The sequence below is a fragment of the Balaenoptera borealis genome, assembly GCF_965194805.1.
Source record: "Balaenoptera borealis genome assembly, chromosome: 10".
Lineage (NCBI taxonomy): Eukaryota > Metazoa > Chordata > Mammalia > Artiodactyla > Balaenopteridae > Balaenoptera > Balaenoptera borealis.
Window position 1 is genome coordinate 64,167,803 of NC_138874.1, and position 19,287 is coordinate 64,187,089.

The 19,287-nt window shown below is 54.6% G+C and overlaps 1 protein-coding gene across 1 annotated transcript; it reads right to left on the reverse strand.

Annotated features, from left to right (window-relative positions):
* Positions 1-1,307: 1,307 nt before the first annotated feature.
* Positions 1,308-18,809, reverse strand: MAT1A (methionine adenosyltransferase 1A). Its single transcript, XM_082406768.1, has 9 exons — positions 18,466-18,809; positions 14,769-14,846; positions 13,807-13,929; positions 10,863-10,975; positions 10,362-10,505; positions 5,877-6,095; positions 4,540-4,722; positions 4,091-4,224; positions 1,308-3,422 (listed from the first exon to the last, which is right to left on the reverse strand). The coding sequence occupies exons 1-9, from the start codon at positions 18,557-18,559 to the stop codon at positions 3,320-3,322; spliced, it is 1,191 nt and encodes a 396-aa protein (XP_082262894.1). The 5' UTR covers positions 18,560-18,809; the 3' UTR covers positions 1,308-3,319.
* Positions 18,810-19,287: the final 478 nt, after the last annotated feature.

Consider the following 19,287-nt stretch of genomic DNA (forward strand, 5'->3'; position numbering starts at 1 on the left):
ATTAGAGGTACTCAAGGATTACAACTGGGGTGGGAAGCACGGCCACATTTACATTTTAAGGAGTCTCCTTTCCCCAGGTCACCGACAACCTCCATGTGGCTGAAGTCCCTGGGCACTCCGAAGCCTCATGTCATGTAAGCCGCCGGTGTCATTCCACGTGGGCGACCCGCGCTCATCTTCACTTAGCTCCCAAGGACGCTCCCCACTCCCACCCCAACTCTCCTGGCTTCCCCTCGACCCTGCCCCCCGGCCGCTCCCTTCCCGTCTCCTTTGCTGTTTCATTTCCCTGACACTTTGACACTTGGGAACTTCATGGCCCAGAAGGGGCTTCCCCTCCTTGCTTTCACTAATTATTCGGCCTTGGATGCCCCCAGAGCCATTCTTCTACCACCTTCCCTCCCGGGCACATAACCTAACACGGCTCACATGCATCTTTTTATTTATATGTGTTATGTGTATTATTTTCTAGGAAATGTAGTCATTGCACAGCCCAGGCAGTAGCCTCTAGAGCACAGGTCTCCTCTCTCTGCCACACTCCCAGGTCTGTCCTTCCTGGCGCCCTGGTCAGCCTGTCTTGTGTCGGGGTGTTACCAGAAACCTCTTTCCGCAGTCTCCCCCTCCTCGGCCTGATCAGGACGTTTCCCCAGAGCTGATCCCCTCCCCAACGCCTGCTCTGACCACGCCCCAGGACGACCTCTCCGGGGGCTCCTGAGAGGACAATCTCTCATCCAAACGATGGTCTGTTAACTCTCCTCACGAGACGTGTGAAGGGAAATGTGCAGCCACTGAAGGCCTGGCTCGTCTCTCTGCCAACCAACCCCCTTCATTCACTCACCTCACTTCAGTCACTGAACCAGCTGCCCGGCTGCCCGAGCGCCGGCCTCGTGCCAGGCTTACTGTAGACAACACGCAGGGAGGGGCAACAGAAGGAACCAGGCGAGGACAAGGGGCACAAACGCAACATGATGGAGGGGGCACACTCTGAAGCCACCTGCCAGCCAGCTGCCCTCGGCCACACTCCCATCCCACTTTGGGCCTCAGGGTCTCCACGTGTGACGTGGGTTTGCTACGAATGCCTACCTCTGGGCAGCGTGCTGCAGAATGAATACGGTGATACAGTGATGACGCAGGAGGTGGCATGAGACGCCTTAACCAGTGCTGGCTGGGCCCCGCGTGCACGGGATCGGAGGGACCCTGGCTGGGAAACCCTGAGGGCAGGACACCTGCTTTGCTGCGGGGTGGGGATCAGGTAATGTTACTTGGAGGGGGAGTTTCTAGGGGGTTGCAGACAAAAACTAAGCATAGAGTAGTTGCTCCTTGAGTTTTTATTCACCGGTTTAGCAGGAACTATATTAACAAATAAAGACTCTAGTTTCATATAAACAGTGTTTACCAAAAAAACCTTGTTTCTCCAGCGGGTGGGGAAAGTATAAAATTCTGAATTTTCACTTTGAATATGGCCCAAGTCAGAGGAACTCAGCCACTTGCAAAGCTGAGCCTCCCTTTCCCGAAAGAAACTCAAGGCTTCCTGGGTGACCTGGAGCCCTGAGAGAGACTTGAGCTTCCGTATCACACACCAGCTCTAGGTTTTTATGGAGATCTGGGCTTCTTTTTCTGCCCTGAACAGCTGCCTTTTCCCCGAGGGGAAGAGAAAGCCAAGGGTCTTTGTGCTTCAGGCCTAGAGCCCAGCTGCCGGCCATCTGCCACCCAGATGAGGCTTCCTGGGCTGCGTCTCCCAGCCAGATCCAGCACCGGGTGCCCCAGAAAGAAGCCCAGTCCCCAGCGTTCTCCGGAAGCCCATGGAGGCCCCTACCTGAGCCTGTGGTCTGGGGAGCTGGGGAGAAGGTAGAAGTGCAGCTGTCAGAGGCCCAGGTTGAGGAAGGGGGTTGGGGGGAGTGGGTGCCAGCCACAGATGGAAAGGTTGGGAATGTGCAGCTTCCAAGACCCTGGTGCGCAAAGGACCACCCAGGACCTCAGGGGTAGAGCTGCCCCCAGAGGCTGCCTGGTAAAGGCAGAAATCTCATGACATCCTGACTGACTTATCTCCCGTTAGGGGTCAAGCCCTGCCACTTGAGTCACCATTTAACATTTGATATTCGGGCCTTAGGGCTGTCCTCTCTGGAAAGGGGGGTCTGAAGGGCTCACCCACTTATTCCAACAGCACTCAGACTGCAGGGGTTACAAAGGGGCCAGAGAGAGAGAAAGCCGTGGAGGACACAGGGTTCCATCCCTTGTTTACGGGACAAGCTCCTGCTCCTGCTCTAGGAAGCCCAATGGGACAGGACTGGCCTTGGACCCTTACCCCCGGGGGCCACAGGTCCAGCCCTGCATGTCCCTGAGTGGTCAGGGGCTGGGATTATACCGTTGCCTCTTAATTCCCAACTCCAGCCCAGCCCCGTGGGCCAGGATAGCCAGCGCACCCCGAACTGTCTTCTGAAATGAAAGAGGCAAAGGAAACACCCCTCTGGTTCTGTCCTGACTCTGCAGATCATGGCCCAGGGCTCCCCAAGGGGTTAATCCCCTAATTCCCAGCAACCTCAGGTCTTCAGGACAGAGGTCACAGCCTCATCTCAATCCGCTTGGTCATTGCTCAGCCCTGTCTCTGGCATGAGATGGTGGGGGGCGCTGGCGGTGGGAGACACGGTGTATGGGCCCCCGCTCTCACATCTAGGCCCTGACCCACGCAGCTGTGGGGCCCTGTGAAAGCTACTTCGGCTTCCCCATCTACACATGCAGGTAACACAGGGTGTCACCTCACTGTGTTGCAGTGAAGAAGAAATGAGATCAGCGAGTAGCTCGGTCCCTTACACACTAGATGCTCTCACCCCTGCCACAAGACCAGCCTGGGAGGGCCTCTGGAAGGCCTGGGCTCAGGACGCTGACCGCACGGCCGCAGACGTGAGGGGCAGCCCCGGCACACCCAGGCCCACACGGAGCCCTGAGATCTGTGCCGTGTGCTGCCCTCGGCACACGCCAGGGAGGCAGGGGCTGGTCAGCGTCCAGGCCGTGGGGGAAGGTGAGCGAGGGGATTGACTGCCGACACGGGTGGGATTTCCACTAAATTCGCATCGCCTTGGTCTGAGGGAGAGGCAGGGGAACCTCGTGACTATCCTCACGAGGAGATCTGAGCCTGGCACCAGGAGGCCCCCTCCTCCTGCTAAATCAGAGGGGCCTGGCTTTGCCAGGGGGAGCGGCAGTGGGTGGGCAAGGCCCAGCCCGGGGTCCGGGAGATCTGAGAGTTGGGGTCCTAGAGAAGAGGAACACGGCTCTGTTCCACCCAGATGCCTCCACGGTGCGGCCAGGCCCGGTCCCACCGGCACTAAAACACAAGCTTTTTTGGAACTTCCCAGGGGAACTCGCTTCTTCCGAAATGGCCATAGCATGCCGTCTTCTGGTAGATGGGCTTCTTCAAATCCAAGTCCCTGCATGTTCAGCAGAAAAAAAGGTCATTTCTAATGGAAAAGGAGCAGAGTTTCCTTCTCTGAATTTGGGCACAGGAGCGATTAAGAGACTACGACGGTCTGTGTGGGTGGTGTTACCCACCCGAGAACAACTGCCCGTTAAGTGTTCTGTCTCTGCCATGCCACGTCTTACGAGGTGACTGCCAATGGTGCTTAGGAAACAGGCTCAGGGTTCAGGGACAGCCCGACTGATCACACAAATGCACCAGGAACCAAGGATTTGAACTCTGGCCTACTCTCCACTCCACTCACCTGGCCCAGACCGACATCAACACTGCCAAGCTCCAGGCAGCAGGGGTGGCAGCAGAAACGAGAGCAGGTGGGGCTGGACTTGCCGACTAAATTCCCAGCCAACGGGCCTCGTAATTATTTTCCTAAGATCCCCCACCTGCTCAAAGATGGCCCCCCTGCGGTCAGTGTCTGCTGGGCCAGCAGGGACCCAACCCAGCCGCCTTCAACCTGAAAACCAGACATCCTGTATTTGGGGTTTGCACTGTGCTGGACCAAGAGCCTGAAGCCCCTCCTGCTTCTTGGAGGCTGAACATCCTTCCTTCTGCTTCCCTTTCCAATGAGCTGAGTGCCGGGTGAGGGAAGAGGGTCCTGCCCAACAGAGGGGGTGGTCCTTTTACCTGACGATGACGCCAGGCCGAAGGTCAAAGTTCTTGTTGACCACATCCAGCAGCTCTTTCTCTGTCTTCTGGGAGGTTCCGTAGGTGAAGATGGAAATGGACAGTGGCTCGGCCACACCAATGGCATAGGACACCTTCCAGAAGAGTCCAGGGTCAAGGACAGGCCCCTTGCAGAGACCCTGACATCCTCAGGGAGGGGACGCTGAAACCACACACGCCTGCCCGACACGTTCCCACAGCCCCCCACCTGCACGGGGGGAGGTTTCTGTACGTGCCTCGCTGCCTGAAGACTTGTTTTCCCGCTCCCAGGTTTGCAGGGCACCGGCCACAGAGCCCAACACGACACACACAGAGTCGCATCCTCTGGCAAAGTGTGGGCCTTCCCCTAGGCCAGGGTGCCCTTACTCAGGGTAGACCTGGGGGTCCGAGCGGCGTGGGGTCCGACCCACCTGCACAAGCACTCTCCGGCAGAGCCCCGCCTTCACCAGGGACTTGGCCACCCAGCGGGCAGCGTACGCGGCCGAGCGGTCCACCTTGGTGTAGTCCTTCCCGGAGAAGGCGCCCCCGCCGTGCGCCCCCCAGCCGCCATAGGTGTCCACAATGATCTTACGGCCAGTGACGCCCGCATCCCCCTGCAGAGGGAAAGGAAGACACAGAGGGAGGATGTGGGAGGAGGGGGCGGCCAAAGCACTGCAGTGGCCGCTGGACCACAACTTGCAGGCGGTCCCTGAAGCTTCTGGGGACACACGTTCCAAAGACCCCTTGGCTGCGAGTCAGCCAGAAACCCCGGGCTCTAATCCCAGTTTAATCACTGACTAGTCACAGAAGTCAGGTCACCTGTCAGAGCCTCGTCAGAAAGGGCAAAAGATGGGCCAGCTGGGGTCACAGCCCGCTCGTAAAGCCTTTGTTTGTAGGAGTCAATCATAACGGAGAAATCCAAGTGCAGGAGGAAACCGCGCTGTGACAAATACACCCCGGGCTGTGCCCCAGCTGGTGCCACCCGGCAAACATTAAGTTGCCCATTTCCTCAAGTGTCTGCTCTGTGCATCTCTGTCAACAAAGACGTTTGGGGGCGGGGGGGGGGGGTCTCTATGTTTCTATGTTAAATGATGCGGGGAAAGTCTGCATACTATACCATCCCCCCCTACCCCACTTAGAGATCCACAGTTCACAGCAGCATGCCGAGGCCCTGAGAAGTCCAGCAGGAAAACACAGTGAGCTGTGCCTTCCTTTCACCCTGGGTTTCTGCGCTACTTTGGCTATAGGACCCAACCTGGGGGCTCCACTTTGTGGCAACACGTCCACAGGGAGGTGCCGCGGCACTGGTCAGCAGCCTCTCAGAGGGGCTAGGGAACTCTCCAACTACTCACGCCGGCTGCACAGGAGAAAGGGGCAGCCCCGTGTCCCCATCTAAAACACAGCCCCACCTTGGTGCCCACGAGAGCTGCAGGTCATGTGTGGCCAAGACCCAGGAAGCGCCACCCAGGCAAGCTCAGTGCCCATGATGGTGAGTTAGCCCCAGGCAGGGTCAGGTGGCAGCTGGACACGTATGAGACGTCTCGAGGGGGGAGGGCCAGGCAGCACTGAGGGGGAGCCTCCTGGGGACATGTCCCCAATTCCTCCTGTACTCAAGGGCGCACAGCAGGCTTCACAGAACGAGCTGACTTCACATTTCGTCCAGGGCCAGACCTACCTGGCCGAGCCACACAAAGCCACCACCCTCCTGTGGCCTTTGCACTCAGGGAGGTAAGCAAAGTCAGGGCCTCATTCAGAGCCGAGGACGCACCTGGGGGCCTCCGATGACAAACCGCCCGCTGGGCTGCAGGTGGTAGATGGTGTCCTCGTCCAGGTACTGGGCCGGCACCACGGCCCTGATCACCTGCTCCTTCAGGGCCCTGCGCATGTCCTCCAGCGTTATGTCTTCGTTGTGCTGCACGGAGATGACGATGGTGTGGATGCGCACGGGGATGACCGCGCCGCTGTCCTGCGTGTACTGCACTGTCACCTGGCGGGAGGCAGGGAGGGAGGAAACGTCGTGAGGCCCTGCCCTGAGCTGAGGACACATCGCTGCCAGGCGCAGGTGCCCAGAAGGCAGGCAGGGCTCCCAGGAGCCAGAGGGACCTCCTGTCCTCAAAGGGCCTTCAGGAAAGTTCATCTGACACGTTCTTAAACTGAATAACTGCCTGGCGCTGTGAGATGACTGGGCATGAGGCACAAGCTATTCCCACCTGTGACCACAATCAGTGCCACTTGGAGACTCAGGTGTCACAGAGTTTCCGCTCTGTGACCCACTAGACTCCACTCCTCCTACCTCAGAGGCTTCTGGGTGCCAGCAAATGTCCCTCTGCCAAAGCCCGGTCTTGACCCTCCGTGGCCCAGGACCAAGACACCCCGGCTCCCACCAAGGAACACAGGAGTCCACAGGCCACATGCCCACTGCCCCGGCCCCCTCAGTGGAGGAGCTCTGGCAGCATATGGGGCCAGGGGCCTTGCCTGCTGGAGGGACAGGGTGAGAGGGACTCGAGCCAGGGAGACTGAGCTAGAGGGAGCAGCAAGCTCTGGGTTACCAGCCTCTGTGTGTTTGGACAAAAGCAAGGAAAAGCAGAGAGCGCGTGGAGGGAAGGATCCTGCCTGCAGCTGCCTCGCAGGGCAGGCCACAGGGACAGAGCTGGGGTTCACTCCCTCCAGCGTGGGTCAGTTCTGTGCCCACTCTATGTATTATTGATGAATATTTAAACCATCCCAGCAAGATCAGCATTACTGTCTCCACTTTACAAATGAGAAAGACCAGGCTCTGAGAAGTGAAACAACTTCCCGGAAGTCACACGCCAGTCAGTGAAAAGCCCAAGAGCCAAACACTGCTCTGCCTGCCCCCAAAGCTTGTGTCACGCCCAGAGCAGCACAGAGAAAATGCTTTTGCACTCTGTCCTCTACCAATACATCAGGGAGTGCGAGAGCCCGACATCACAGCCTGATCTGTCCGGTGACGAAGGAGAGCAGCCTGGGCACCCTGGGCTTACAGAGCGAGAGGGAAAGGGATGGTGAGGATGGCAGATGAGGCTGGGAAAAGAAAAGAGAAGCCAGCAATTGACTGAGTGTGTACTGTACGTGACAAGCCATGCCAAAAGCTGTGAGCAGCTGTTAACAGCCCCACTTTAAAGACAAGAAAGCTGAGGTTCCAGAACATAAATACTCTGGTCAAGATCACACAGCCAGCAAAGTTGGGCTGTGACCTTGCGCTGTGCGGCCTGGTGCCTGCGGCTCTGCCCAGCACAAGGTCGTCACCCAAGACCCTCAAGGCTGGAGCCACAGGTCCCGTCGCTACCCGAGGCAGCATGGACCCACAAGGGCAGTGCCCAGAGGGGCTGTGCGCCTGCAGGAGTGCAGCTATGCTGGATGGTCTGGCAGGGACACTGGCCGGCAGGCACATGACTGCTCCCCACACCAAGGGCCTTGACGGGACCACAGGGCAGCAAACAGTGGCTCCTGGGGCTATGCCTGAGGCGAGGTCCCGGCCTGCCCAAAGGCCCCTCAGATATCCATCAAACATGGGACGTGTATCAAACTCTATGTCCTGCCTGGTCCAAAGAGCCATAGGGTGGGATCCAGAAGAAGGAAGAGAAAGAGCCCTGACCCCACGATGCCTGATCCTGGTGAGATGGGCAGAGGCACACCCCTGTGCTCTGAGAGCAGCCCTTTAATGCCAGGCTGCATGCACACAGGGCCCTGTGACAGGGAGCTGGAGTTGGGGGCTTGGCAGGCTCCAGATGGGAGGCCCTGTGGCGGCTCTGGGACCAGACCTGCTGCATCTGGCCTCAGGAGAAGGCTCCTATCCCGCGCAGCTGCTGAGGCCCATCTCCACTGCTACTGGACTCCCCTGCTCTGCCACAAACCCCAAGCAGAGCTGTGGCAGAGCAAAGCGCCCCAAGCATCGCTCTTATCTCATCACGTCAGCAAGATGTGGGGAAAAGTACACCGTGGAAAACACAACTCTGGCCAGGTACAAAAATAGCCATCCGTACTGCCACTCAGTTCTCAGTATCAGCAGCAAGAATTTGTTCAGGTGGAAAGGTTCATCCTGTTCACAGTCAACACTCTGGGTAGATGATGAAAATCCTTTACCAGTAAGGTATAGAGGAGAAGGCCCAGACATTGTTCCTGGCAGGGTGCCCATCCCGGCGCAGCAGCCTCGCAGAGGCCGGCCGAGGGCCTCAGGGAGCGGCTCCGTCAGCAGACCCCCGCACCCTCTCTGATGCCCACTGGCTCAGGGCCTGCCTGCGGCAGGGGAGTGAGGCCGACTTTGGTACCCAAAGTAGCACTTGTAAGAGAATTCAGTGTCTCCTTGCAAGAAGGGAAAGCCTGGAAGAGCCCATCCTCCCCTCCCTGCCTCACTGCCTTCTGGACTCAGAAACCTTCTATTACTGAGCAAATACAGGAGGCCTTTCCTATTTCAGCGGGTCCAGTAGGCAGACCCTCCAGTCCTTACCCTCAGGCAGCGAGAAGGAAACCCGAGTCAGTCCACTTACTTCCTCCCATTCCTGTTCTAGGATTTCCTTTTCTGTGAATCTCCAACCTGCTTCCCATCACAGCACAGCTCTGGCACAGGACGGGGAGGGCTCTTTTCTTTTGGTACCATCACAATCTACACATTTTAGCTCTCCTGCCCACAGCCTCAAAGAACACCTGAGGGATGCTCAGGATTCCACTTCTCACCTTGGGGGTCATGTGGGTAACACCAGAAGTCCCAAGGGAGGGTTTCTTTTAGGCCACAGAGGTACTCCCTTGCCCCAGGTACAGCCGATCTGCAACTTCTGCCTTGTGTGGCCTTACACTTGGGGTGAGAAGGATGCACCTCTGTGAAGCTGGAGTAACGGGACAGAGTCGTGTGCACCGCGCTGAGCTATAAAACCACGTGAGCCAAATTCCAAGTGCGGGGTCAAGAGGAGGTCCCACCTGAGGGTGGTCAGGGAAGATCATGAGGAGGTGGGAACCACGCTGGCCACTGACGGACAGGGGGGGACCAGAGAAAGCTTCCAAGGAAGGCGAAGTGTGGGAGCACAGGTGCAAAGCACCGAGAAAAAAAGGGGAACATGAGTGAAAGGATATGGTTTAAGCAAGGACTGGGGGTGGGGACAGAAGAAGGTAAAGCTGGAAGACCATACAAGGCGTTAAATACCAGAACAACAAGTAGGAAGGAAGCAGAAAGCTGCAGACAATTCTGAGCAGATACAAGGAAATTAAAAGTGAAGCCCAAAGGGAATTAACTGAAGTTTCCAGGGAGGGAGAACCTTTGGGAGGACACAGCACTGTTCCTGGGCCTGGCCTGGGAAATGGGGCTGGAGCAGAAGGGATGCGCTAGAGGGAAAACGGGAGCCCAGGTAGAGTGGAGACAGACAGGGCCGGGGAAAGGTGGGCTGCATCGCACTCCTTCAGCTGAGGAGAGCTCCCGGGGCCCGTGTGCTTGCAGGGTGAATGAGAAACGGGGCTGGTGATTCAGTTAGACCTGCAGGTGGGAGATTTGGAAGCGGAGTGTGCAGAGGTGAAAGCTGGATTCACAAGCGTGGGCAGGAGGAAAGAGCGTGGAAGAGGAAGTGCCAAGACCCCACTGGAGTGTGGAAGAAGAGCTGGGGAAGGAAGCCTTGAGGAAAGCGGCCATCGGGGCCGTCAGGATGCGGGGAGAGAAGGCAGACAGGCCGCCTCTGCGTGTGGCAACACTTGCATCACCACCGGCCTTCAAATGCAGGCTTCGGTGCAGATTTCATCACCGCAGGGAGCACAGGGGCCAGGGCGGCTTGCCACAGAGAGTCAGAATCGGCAAAGCCTTTTCATGAGAAACAAAGCGAAAGGGCCATAGCGAGCTGCAGACGGTACTTGTTCACAGTGTGTTCAAGGTTTGCTCAAGATGTGGAGACCTGATAGGCAGCGACGGAAAGTCTGAAACCTGTTACAGAGGAGGTTTGTGGCAGGCATTGGGGAATCATATTACTAGAGTCAACTTATGCTAGGAAAGCCCCCCCACTGAAAGCCTAGAACTGCTCTTTTCATTTTTCTGTGTTTTTTGAAATTTTTCATAATAAAATGTTGGGGGCAGGGGAGAAAAGATCTGGAGCTGAAGATTTTTGAAACAAAAAGTTCTTTTCAGAATCAACAATTCTTTGAATGCCCAGACGGAACATTTGGATCTTAACAACGATCAGAATCAAGAGGAAGGGGGGTGGTGTTTGAGGCACGTGTCTGGAGCCCCACGGGGGGGTGGAGGGCAGGGGCTCACCTGCGTCTTGGAGTCGGGCCGCAGCCAGGGGAGCTGCCCCGAGCGCCGCAGTTCCGCCATGCGGGCGTTGAGTCTGTGCGCCAGGATGATGGTGAGGGGCATGCACTCCTCCGTCTCGTCTGTGGCGTAGCCGAACATCAGGCCCTGCAGCAGACACCTACTTCAGACCACAGGCAACAACGCTCCTCAAACCTAAAGCCCCACTGGCCCTCCATCCTCACGGGTATGCAACTTTTGCACTGGGCACTCGTGGAGGGGAAGACGTGGTCCCCGAACTCAACACTCTAGAAGGGGAGACAAGCCCACACCGGGTGTCCCCAGCCCTCCCTGCCCTCAAGTCGCTACCCTGAAGAAGGGGTGACTCACTCCAGGCATGGGGGCGGGGGGGTCTACCCCACAGTGCATTCAGTCCATTACGCGTGAACTTCCCCGGCTAGCCCCTCACACAGAGCACACTGCACTGCCGTCCTGACGCAGGGCCAACGCTCAGCGTTTAGTGACCTGATCTCCGGCACCGACATCCTCTTCGTTTCTGTCCAGATGGACACACTGGGCAATATCCGGGGACTGCTGCTCCAAAGCCACCAGCACGTTGCAGGTCTTGAAGTCAAAGCCTAGGCACAAGGAGAGCAGGCCTGAGCAGAGGGAGGCTGGAGCTCCTGGGGGACTGCTCGGCGCACGACAGGGCATTTAGCGGCGTGGGTGGTCTCTCTACCATCCGTCTGGGCCCAGAGCTGAGGCCCAGGATGGGGAACGTCAGTATCCTTCCCATCCTAGCACGTGCAACTCTTTAGTCAAAAAAAATCCTCCACAGTGTATTAAATTACACCTTGATTAAAAATATATATCCTACACAGAGCAGCAGTATGAAGACCAAATAACAGCTACAGTTGCCCTGGCTGAAGGGCAGGTGGGTGACTCACGGCCCTGCCCCCTTTGCCTCTCCCAGAGGCACCTCCCAGGACCCAGGTGGAAAATCACTGCACTGAATGAACATCAAGGGCCCTTTCAACACTGCCGCTCAGAAGCCCAGGCATACGCCAAACCCAAGCATCAAATATACTGAACAATACGGTGCATGTGAACTATCCAGAGACACTCCCAGAGCCAGAGTCCCCTGAGCCCGAGATGTGCCTGAGGCCTGGAGCAAAATGGAAAAACCACACCTCTGGAGGCCGAGGCCCCTTCAGGCCATCCCCAAAGCTCAAGCACAGAGATGGAGGCTGGTCCGCCCCAGGGTGGGGACAGCGGGCTGGGGCCTGGGACATGGAGTCTTGGGTAGCAGCAGCCCAGGCCAAGGAGCCCTGAGAGGGAGCCGCCGGGCAGACAGCACAATCTCCCCGACACTCGTCCTCACTGGGCTCAGCTTCAGGACGGACACAAATGAGGAGCTAAAACGCAGAGGCCGCACCACAGGGACACGTATCAGTGGCAAGATGACTGTCACCCTTTCCAGTCTGTCCTCCTACCCATGTGTCCAGAATGGGCTTATTAAAACAAACAAAACCACAAAAAAGCCTAGGTTCAATCTATTGTTTATGTTCATGCTTCAAGTGGGGACCTACCGCCAAAGGAAGTAAACCGGAAACTGCTCAGCTCCAGCCAGGCCTTCCCAGCTGAGAGCTCTCAGCCAACAGGAACTCAGGCTTAGTCTTAAACATGACCTCCTTTTCCACCTCCACTAGGGCTCTCTGCCTAGGATTCTCCTCCTCTGCCTCCCATCCCCCTCCACAAGTCCATCTAGCTCTCCGAAAACGTCCTTGGATGGTCCCCCCCACCCCCGCAGCTCTTCACTGCACACTCTGCCTCCGACTGGCCGCCGGGCACCTCGTACTGTATCACTAATGCCAGGCAGTGCCCCCAACTCAGGAGCCATCAGGCCACCTCTGTCCTCTGCAGCCCCTGTTTGCAGTGCAGGTTTCTGAAGGCACAAACCAAGGAACAACCTTTAGGGAACAATCTTTAGCTGCCAAGGACTCAACTCATCACTCCGGGTCTAAATAATAAATCTTCTTAGCGCTGAAAATTAAAGGCTCCAAGTGATTCAGGAGAACAGAGTTCAGGGGACTAAGGGGAGAGGAGGAGGGCTTGGAAAGGGCAGTGAGCCCAGCAACTGTGCAGCAAAGAGCAGGGGGAGCCACTAGCCTGGGGCCTTGTGACTGCAGCCCAGCCCGCAGCCTGCTGGCCCGCTTGGTGCAGGCGCACTGACAGGCAGAGGGGGGCTCGCTCCCGCTCCTCCCTTTCCAGGGGACGTTATACCTCCGGCGAAACGTTCCTGCTGCCTAACGCAGAGCAAGGTTCGCTCTTGAATAAGGTCTAAATGTACATAAACAAGTCGGCTCTTCCTGGTAGAACAGGGCGAAGGCTCTGCGTGGTAACGTGTCCGGAGGCTGCTGCTCCGGGACGACGCGTCTCCTCCGCGGACACCCCGCATGCTGGCTGGGAGAACCAACCTGTACTCACTGGTTTCCTCCCAGCGACTCTTGATACACCCCCAAAGCTTTCGTGTGCTCAAGTGAGCCCTTTGGGCGAGCCAGGAGGTGGCTGCACTGAGCTTCTGCGTGTCCGCGCCCGCACGCAGAGAGAGCCTCTCTCACTTACGGAGATGCGTGCACGTCACCCCAGCCTGCCCTGACCCACAAAGATGCCACACGTCAGCCCAAACAACCAATAAGTAGAACGTAGTGCACACTGGCCCTAGGATCTGGCCCTCGCACCCTGTCCTTTCACACCCTCCAGGCTGGGCCCTTTCCCAGCCTGCCCAGTCCCAGGTGTGGGAGTCTGCTTCAGGGCCCTCAGTTCTCTCCAGCTCTCACCCCCACCCCATCACAGGGCTCCTCCTCAACTCCCGCCAGGGCCTGGGTCCCTTCGCTGGGTTGTAGGCTCCCACGCTGCCTGGCACTGGAGCTACCCTGGGCCAGCCTGTCTCCTCTGCCTGCTTTTGGCACCCGTTCTGGACTGAGTCACCTTCTTCTTTGTCTGTGTGGGGAAGCAGCATAACTTAGTCGAAAGTGCAGGAGTCCCAACCGGGGGGGTGGGGCAGCCACTTACTGACCGTGTCACCTTACACAAGTTACTGACATATGGAAGCTTCAACTTCCTCATCTGCATAAGGAGCAGAGCAGAGTTCCTCGAACAGTTAGGTAGGAAGATGCACACAGAGACCAGCCCCAGAGCCCGGCAGAGGACACGTCCCCAACAGAGGGCAGCTCCTTGTACTGGGAGCTTCTTCCTCTTCCGAGATGGCAGGACCATAAACAAGACCAGAGTCAGCCATGGCTGGACAGGGGCTGATCCGCCTGGGCTGCCACACTGTTGTGCCAGAGGCTGTGAGCCCTGGACCCTGGCAGGCCGGCCTAGGAGCGTTCTTCCCCCGGGAGGTATCTGCTCTTCCAGGAGACGGAGAGCCTCAGGAGGGACTCAGCCCTGGGGGCCCTGGCCTCACCCTTGGCTGAGTCGTCGTAGCCGATGTGCTTGATGGTGTCCCGCACCACCCGCTGGTAGTCCACCATGGCCATGGAGGTGATCTCCCCGCACAGCAGCACCATGCCCGTCTTACACACCGTCTCTGAAGGGAAGGAGACAGGTTAGTGGCCACGTGCTGGCGACGGGGGCTCCACACCTGGACCTCTCACAGTGCTGAGAAAGAGACACGCAAGGAACCGCACAAGGAATGGACTCCAGAAGGAAAAATCATGACGCTAATAAGGAGAGTAAATCCTGGCACAAGTGCTGACCATCTTCACAGGCCACCCGGAGAACTGCGGCTTGGAAAGAATTGGTCACACCTGAGTTTTCATACCTCGCACTTACTATTGCATACTTGCCTGACCTTGAACTACTTATTCAGCCTCAGCTGTTGGATGAAGATAATCATAAGACTGCTGTGTGGATTAGAATGAGACACTGGCTGTATGCGGTCATAAAGAATGTAGAATGCAGCCAACATACGTGAGGCCTCTCCTGCCCCCTTACTGCTAAAACTCCACTGCAGGCTTTAGGTGTGGGGTCCTGAGCAGAGAATCAAGGCAGGTTATTTGTAAAGATGTCAGGGTGAAGTCCACCCTCAGAGGGGCACAGGTCCCCACAGTGCTCATTCTGGGGGCTAGGGTGGCCCTGGAGAGGGAAGGGTGGGTCTGTGCAGCAGAAAGGACAGGGTGCTGACTGTGAGGAGATCGGGGCTCTGATCTCCACGCCGGGACCCCTACCCCATTACCTTGGCCAAGACCCTGATTAAGCTGCATCCAAGATCTCCCTCAGTAAAGTGAGGGGGCTAGACCTATCACCCCTGGAGCCCTCCAGGCTCTGAAGTCCCCAGCTCTCTGCTATCCTGAAAGCTTCAACACAGGCAAAGGTTTCAAGCTCAGCCCACTCAGGTCTCCAGCAGGAGGGATCAGCGTTTCTTACCGCAGGCCACCTTGGCACTGGGGTCCTGCTTGAGATGCGCATCCAGCACTGCATCGCTGATCTGGTCACAGATCTTATCTGGACAAGAATGAACGTGTGTAAGAATCACAGGAATATTAAGCCTAGCAAACTGAAATGTTAAAATAATTAGATATTTCGTCAGTTTACATATCAAATCTACCTAAGAGGACACTTTTTAAATATAAGAAATTATAATTTTTTCGAAATTTTTATTTCTTCCCACTTCTGCCTTAATATTGGATGATGTATATTATATAAAGTCATAGAATTCCCCCCAAAAAAGCAATTCACACACACACACACACACACACGCACACATATTCTTCTAACTAAAAAGTATCTCATTCCTCAGCATATTCCCTTTAATTCTAACATCTAGAAAAGTCCTAGAAACAGAAGTTAAAACACTAACTGATGACATCAGTAAGACTAGGTGCCAAGAGGCAGACTAGGATGGGACAGACACATTGTACCGCTGGTTCCATAAGATGCAGTGCGCTGTGTAGAAAATACCACACCCGGTTCTGGGACTACACCTGTAAGAATCCTGTAAGAGAACCTCTGCACATTACTGCCACTGCTGTTTTGCAGAATACTTCCACAAGCAGCTCTCAGATCCTTCCCACCGTCACTCAGCCTCCTGAAAACCAGATATCCTAACAGCTGGGTTTGACCTCCTCAATCAAGGCGGGACTGACAAAGAGTTCAACATGAGCTGGCATTTCATCTTATTCTACGATTTGCCTTAAAGACTCTCTATGGTCTAGGGCTTCCCTGGTGGCGCAGTGGTTAAGAATCCGCCTGCCAATGCAGGGGACACCGGTTTGATCCCTGGCCCGGGAAGATCCCACATGCTGCGGAGCAACTAAGCCCGTGCGTCACAACTACTGAGCCTGCACTCTAGAGCCCGCGAGCCACAACTACTGAAGCCCACGCGCCTAGAGCCCGTGCTCCGCAACAAGAGAAGCCACAACAATGAGAAGCCCGTGCAACGCAACGAAGAGTAGCCCCCACTCGCCGCAACTAGAGAAAGCCCGCACGCAGCAATGAAGACCCAACGCAGCCCAAAATAAAAACAAATCAATAAATTTTTTAAAAAAGACTCCCCGTGGTCGAGTATGTAGACACTGTGGAAAAATCCACTCTTGCTTTGGCGTTATGTTCACAAGTTCAGGAAAAAAAGTGACATCTATTTACACATATTACATCTCATTTAGTGTTCAAAAACACCCATAGAGTCTGCTCTTAGTAAATTAATAAGTTTTTTTCCAGCTTTATTGGGGTATAATTGGTATATAAAAATCTGCATATAATTAATGTATGTAATTTGGTAAGTTTGGTCATATGTACATACTTGTGTTACCATCACCACAGTCAAGGTTTAATAAACATCCATCACCTCCAAAATTTCCTTGTGTCCCTCCTGTCATTTTTTAAGTTTTTAAATTAAGAATGCAGGTCCAGAATCAAGCATTTCTGCTTTTGAAAGTGCCCATTAAGTTCTGTAGTTAAAATGTTAGTTAATCTGAAGGTGAATTCTCTAATCTTTCCTTCAGAAACTGCTACTAAACATATATTTGAGTTTTTCGATCTTCCTGCAGATCCCGGTTATAAATCTAGGTTTGCCTGAGTCCGTGCCTCTGCAGCCCCCTACCAATCATGGCCTCCTGCTGTTCAAATATCCACTTTAGACCCAGCCATCAGGCCTCCTAGGAGCCACTCACACAATGACCATGGATGACTCTGCTCGTTTAGACGACACAGGTCACATGTTTCCAATGCACACAGGGAAATAGGATAAGGGATATTAGGGATAAAGCTGGAGTTGAGCAAGGGTATTAAGACAGCTTCACAGACTAAGATAATGCCTTAGGAGGTCCTTTCTGAACTGTTTCTTGAGGCTTTCGAAATTTCTATCAATATCACTTAGTAGTCTTAAGATAGCCAATAGTTGGTTTTCTTGGAAGTTGAAAAAGAAGCATTAATTTTATCTTTCTGATGGAGAGGAATTCAGCACTGGAATGACAAGCAGAAAGCCACCAAGGAAACTGTCTTAACGTGAACGGCTAATTTACAGTGGCAAGCGCAAGGAGAATCAGACAAACTGAAGGGCTGCCATTAAGTAGACAGAACAGCCAACTGATTGGCTGGAATTTTCACTCTCTGTCCATTGAGCTCATTGTTGTGTGTACAATGGGACCACTGGCCACTGTGTGACAAAGCACCCACCTCCTCCACATGGAGCAAATCCTATCTATGGCCATCTCCTAACCTGTGTATATGGCTTTCATATGCCATGGAGCTGTCGAGAATATGTTAGACATAGCAATGGATCTGAGATTATGAGTACAGTAAACCTAGAAACTTCATAAAGTCGTGCAGAAGTAAAGATGCTATTTACATTGAACTGAGCTAAGTTACATACAAAACTCAGTTTAAGCCAAGATTTCTCAACAGCAATACTGACCTTTGGGGCTGGAAAATGTCTTCTTTGTGGGGGATGGTCTTGTGCATTCAGGGTGTTTAGAAGCACACCTGGCCTCTATCCACTAAATGCCAGTTTCACCCCACGCCCGCCCCGCCCCCCGACAGCTGTGACAGCCAAAATGTTCCAGACACTACAAAATGCCCTTGCAGGAAAAGGGCACACCCTCCCCAGCTGAGAACCAGTGGCTGAAGCATATGGAAGGAGCAGTGCACTGAGATATCTAAAGCTGGGTCACGAGGTATGAAAGTTAAAGCTCTTTGAGAAAGAACAAGGATGAGGAAGATGAAAAAAGTTAGACTTGGTGATGATTAGTTACCAAGAACTTCAAATACTCCAGGGAATTTTGAAGAGGTGCTTAAATACATAAATCCGTGTGTCTGGCCCCCAAGGTCCTCCTAGACCAGTGGTCCTGAAAGTGTGGCTCCCTCAGCAGCAGCAGCAGCACCGCCTGGGAACTTCTGAAGACTGCGAATTCTTGAGCCTCACCCAAGATCTACTAAATCAGAAACTCTGGGGGTGGAGCCCAGCACGTTGTGTTCTAACAAGCCCATGGGGTGACGCTGATGCACCCTGAAGCCTGGGAACCACTGTCCCAGAAAGTTGAGGCTCCCATTGTGGTCTTCACGGAAGCCTCTCTCGTTTCCCCACATCACAGTCCTCCTACCTTTCACAGACCCAATAAAATGCTGGAATTTTCTTCCAGAGATCTGTCTCAGCCCCTATTTAGAACGCACTGCCGTTCATTTCTAAACTGCACACGCTTTACATGCAAAACTTAGTGACCCGTGGTCTTGCTTGAGGGAACATTCTCTGTTGACTTAAGCTGCTCATTGATAATAAAGCTTTACTCAAAAAAAAAATCTCTATATATAGAGTTAATACCTGATGATACATTTTACACATATGATATGTTTATCCAACCAACCGTGTGTCCTCTGTCACAGTCCCACTGTGAGGAGATGCTGGTGGGGGGCTGCGGCACAGAGCCTCGGCTTCGTTAACTTACAATCTATTATTTGCATAACAAGTGACTGTTTTACAAAACTGCAAATTAACAGAATAAAAAAATACTGCACATTGTTCTTGCCAAGATCCCTTATAGTTACTGACACACATCGTCTTCCAGGCCTTCAGTAACAGCGACCCCCCCGGTACAGGTCAACCATCCAACCAGGACCACCTACTTACCCGGGTGCCCCTCTCCTACAGATTCCGAAGTGAACATGAAGGCCCCTTCCTCGCTTAGAGAATGGTCACACAAGCCATCCACCGGTCCATTCATCTCTTCACACTGCTCCACTCAGCTTCTTCAAGGTAACAATTTTAATGCTGGGACTTGGCCTGAGGGTTCTGTCTGTTTGTTTGTTTCCTTCTTTAAACCCAACAGGCTCGTCTCCGCAGAGCCACAGGGCTCACTTCTGCCTAAGTGCCTGCGAGCGCACGTGAGAGTAAAGGTGCGGAGGGATGAGAAGGGAGGGACTGGAGAGGGATGTGTCACTCCCTCCAACTGGCCAGAGCTTGCTCCTGAGTGACTCCTATATATGGAAAAGTGAAAGTGCCTGCATAATCATGTGAGAAAATTGGAGGAGTCCACTTCCTGGGGGGGGAGGGTCTTCTTACCTTGAGGAATTTCAGCCCTTAGCTCTCATCTCCCAAGCCCTAAGCGTGTGGTCAATGTATGGCAAAGAAGGTTGTATAGGTTCTGCATAACTGAAGCTCCTCTGGGACTCTGCTTTAGCTCTGCAGCTCATCTCCTCAGTGCACCAAGGTTAACATCCCACGTTGGAGGTGGGGGTCTGTGGTTACTCAGGGATACAAATAGGAAGCAAAAAACTCCTTCCCAGAGATATGGTTTAGGCTGAGATTAGAGCACAGGGTGCCTTTGCTCTTGGGCGCCCTGCCTCCTCGCCCACACCTCGTCTGAATTGGGCTCTTCCCCTTCTTCCACCTTCTCAGGGCAAGAGTATGCACCTATATTCTGAGTCAGCTTGGATGTTACACAACAGATTC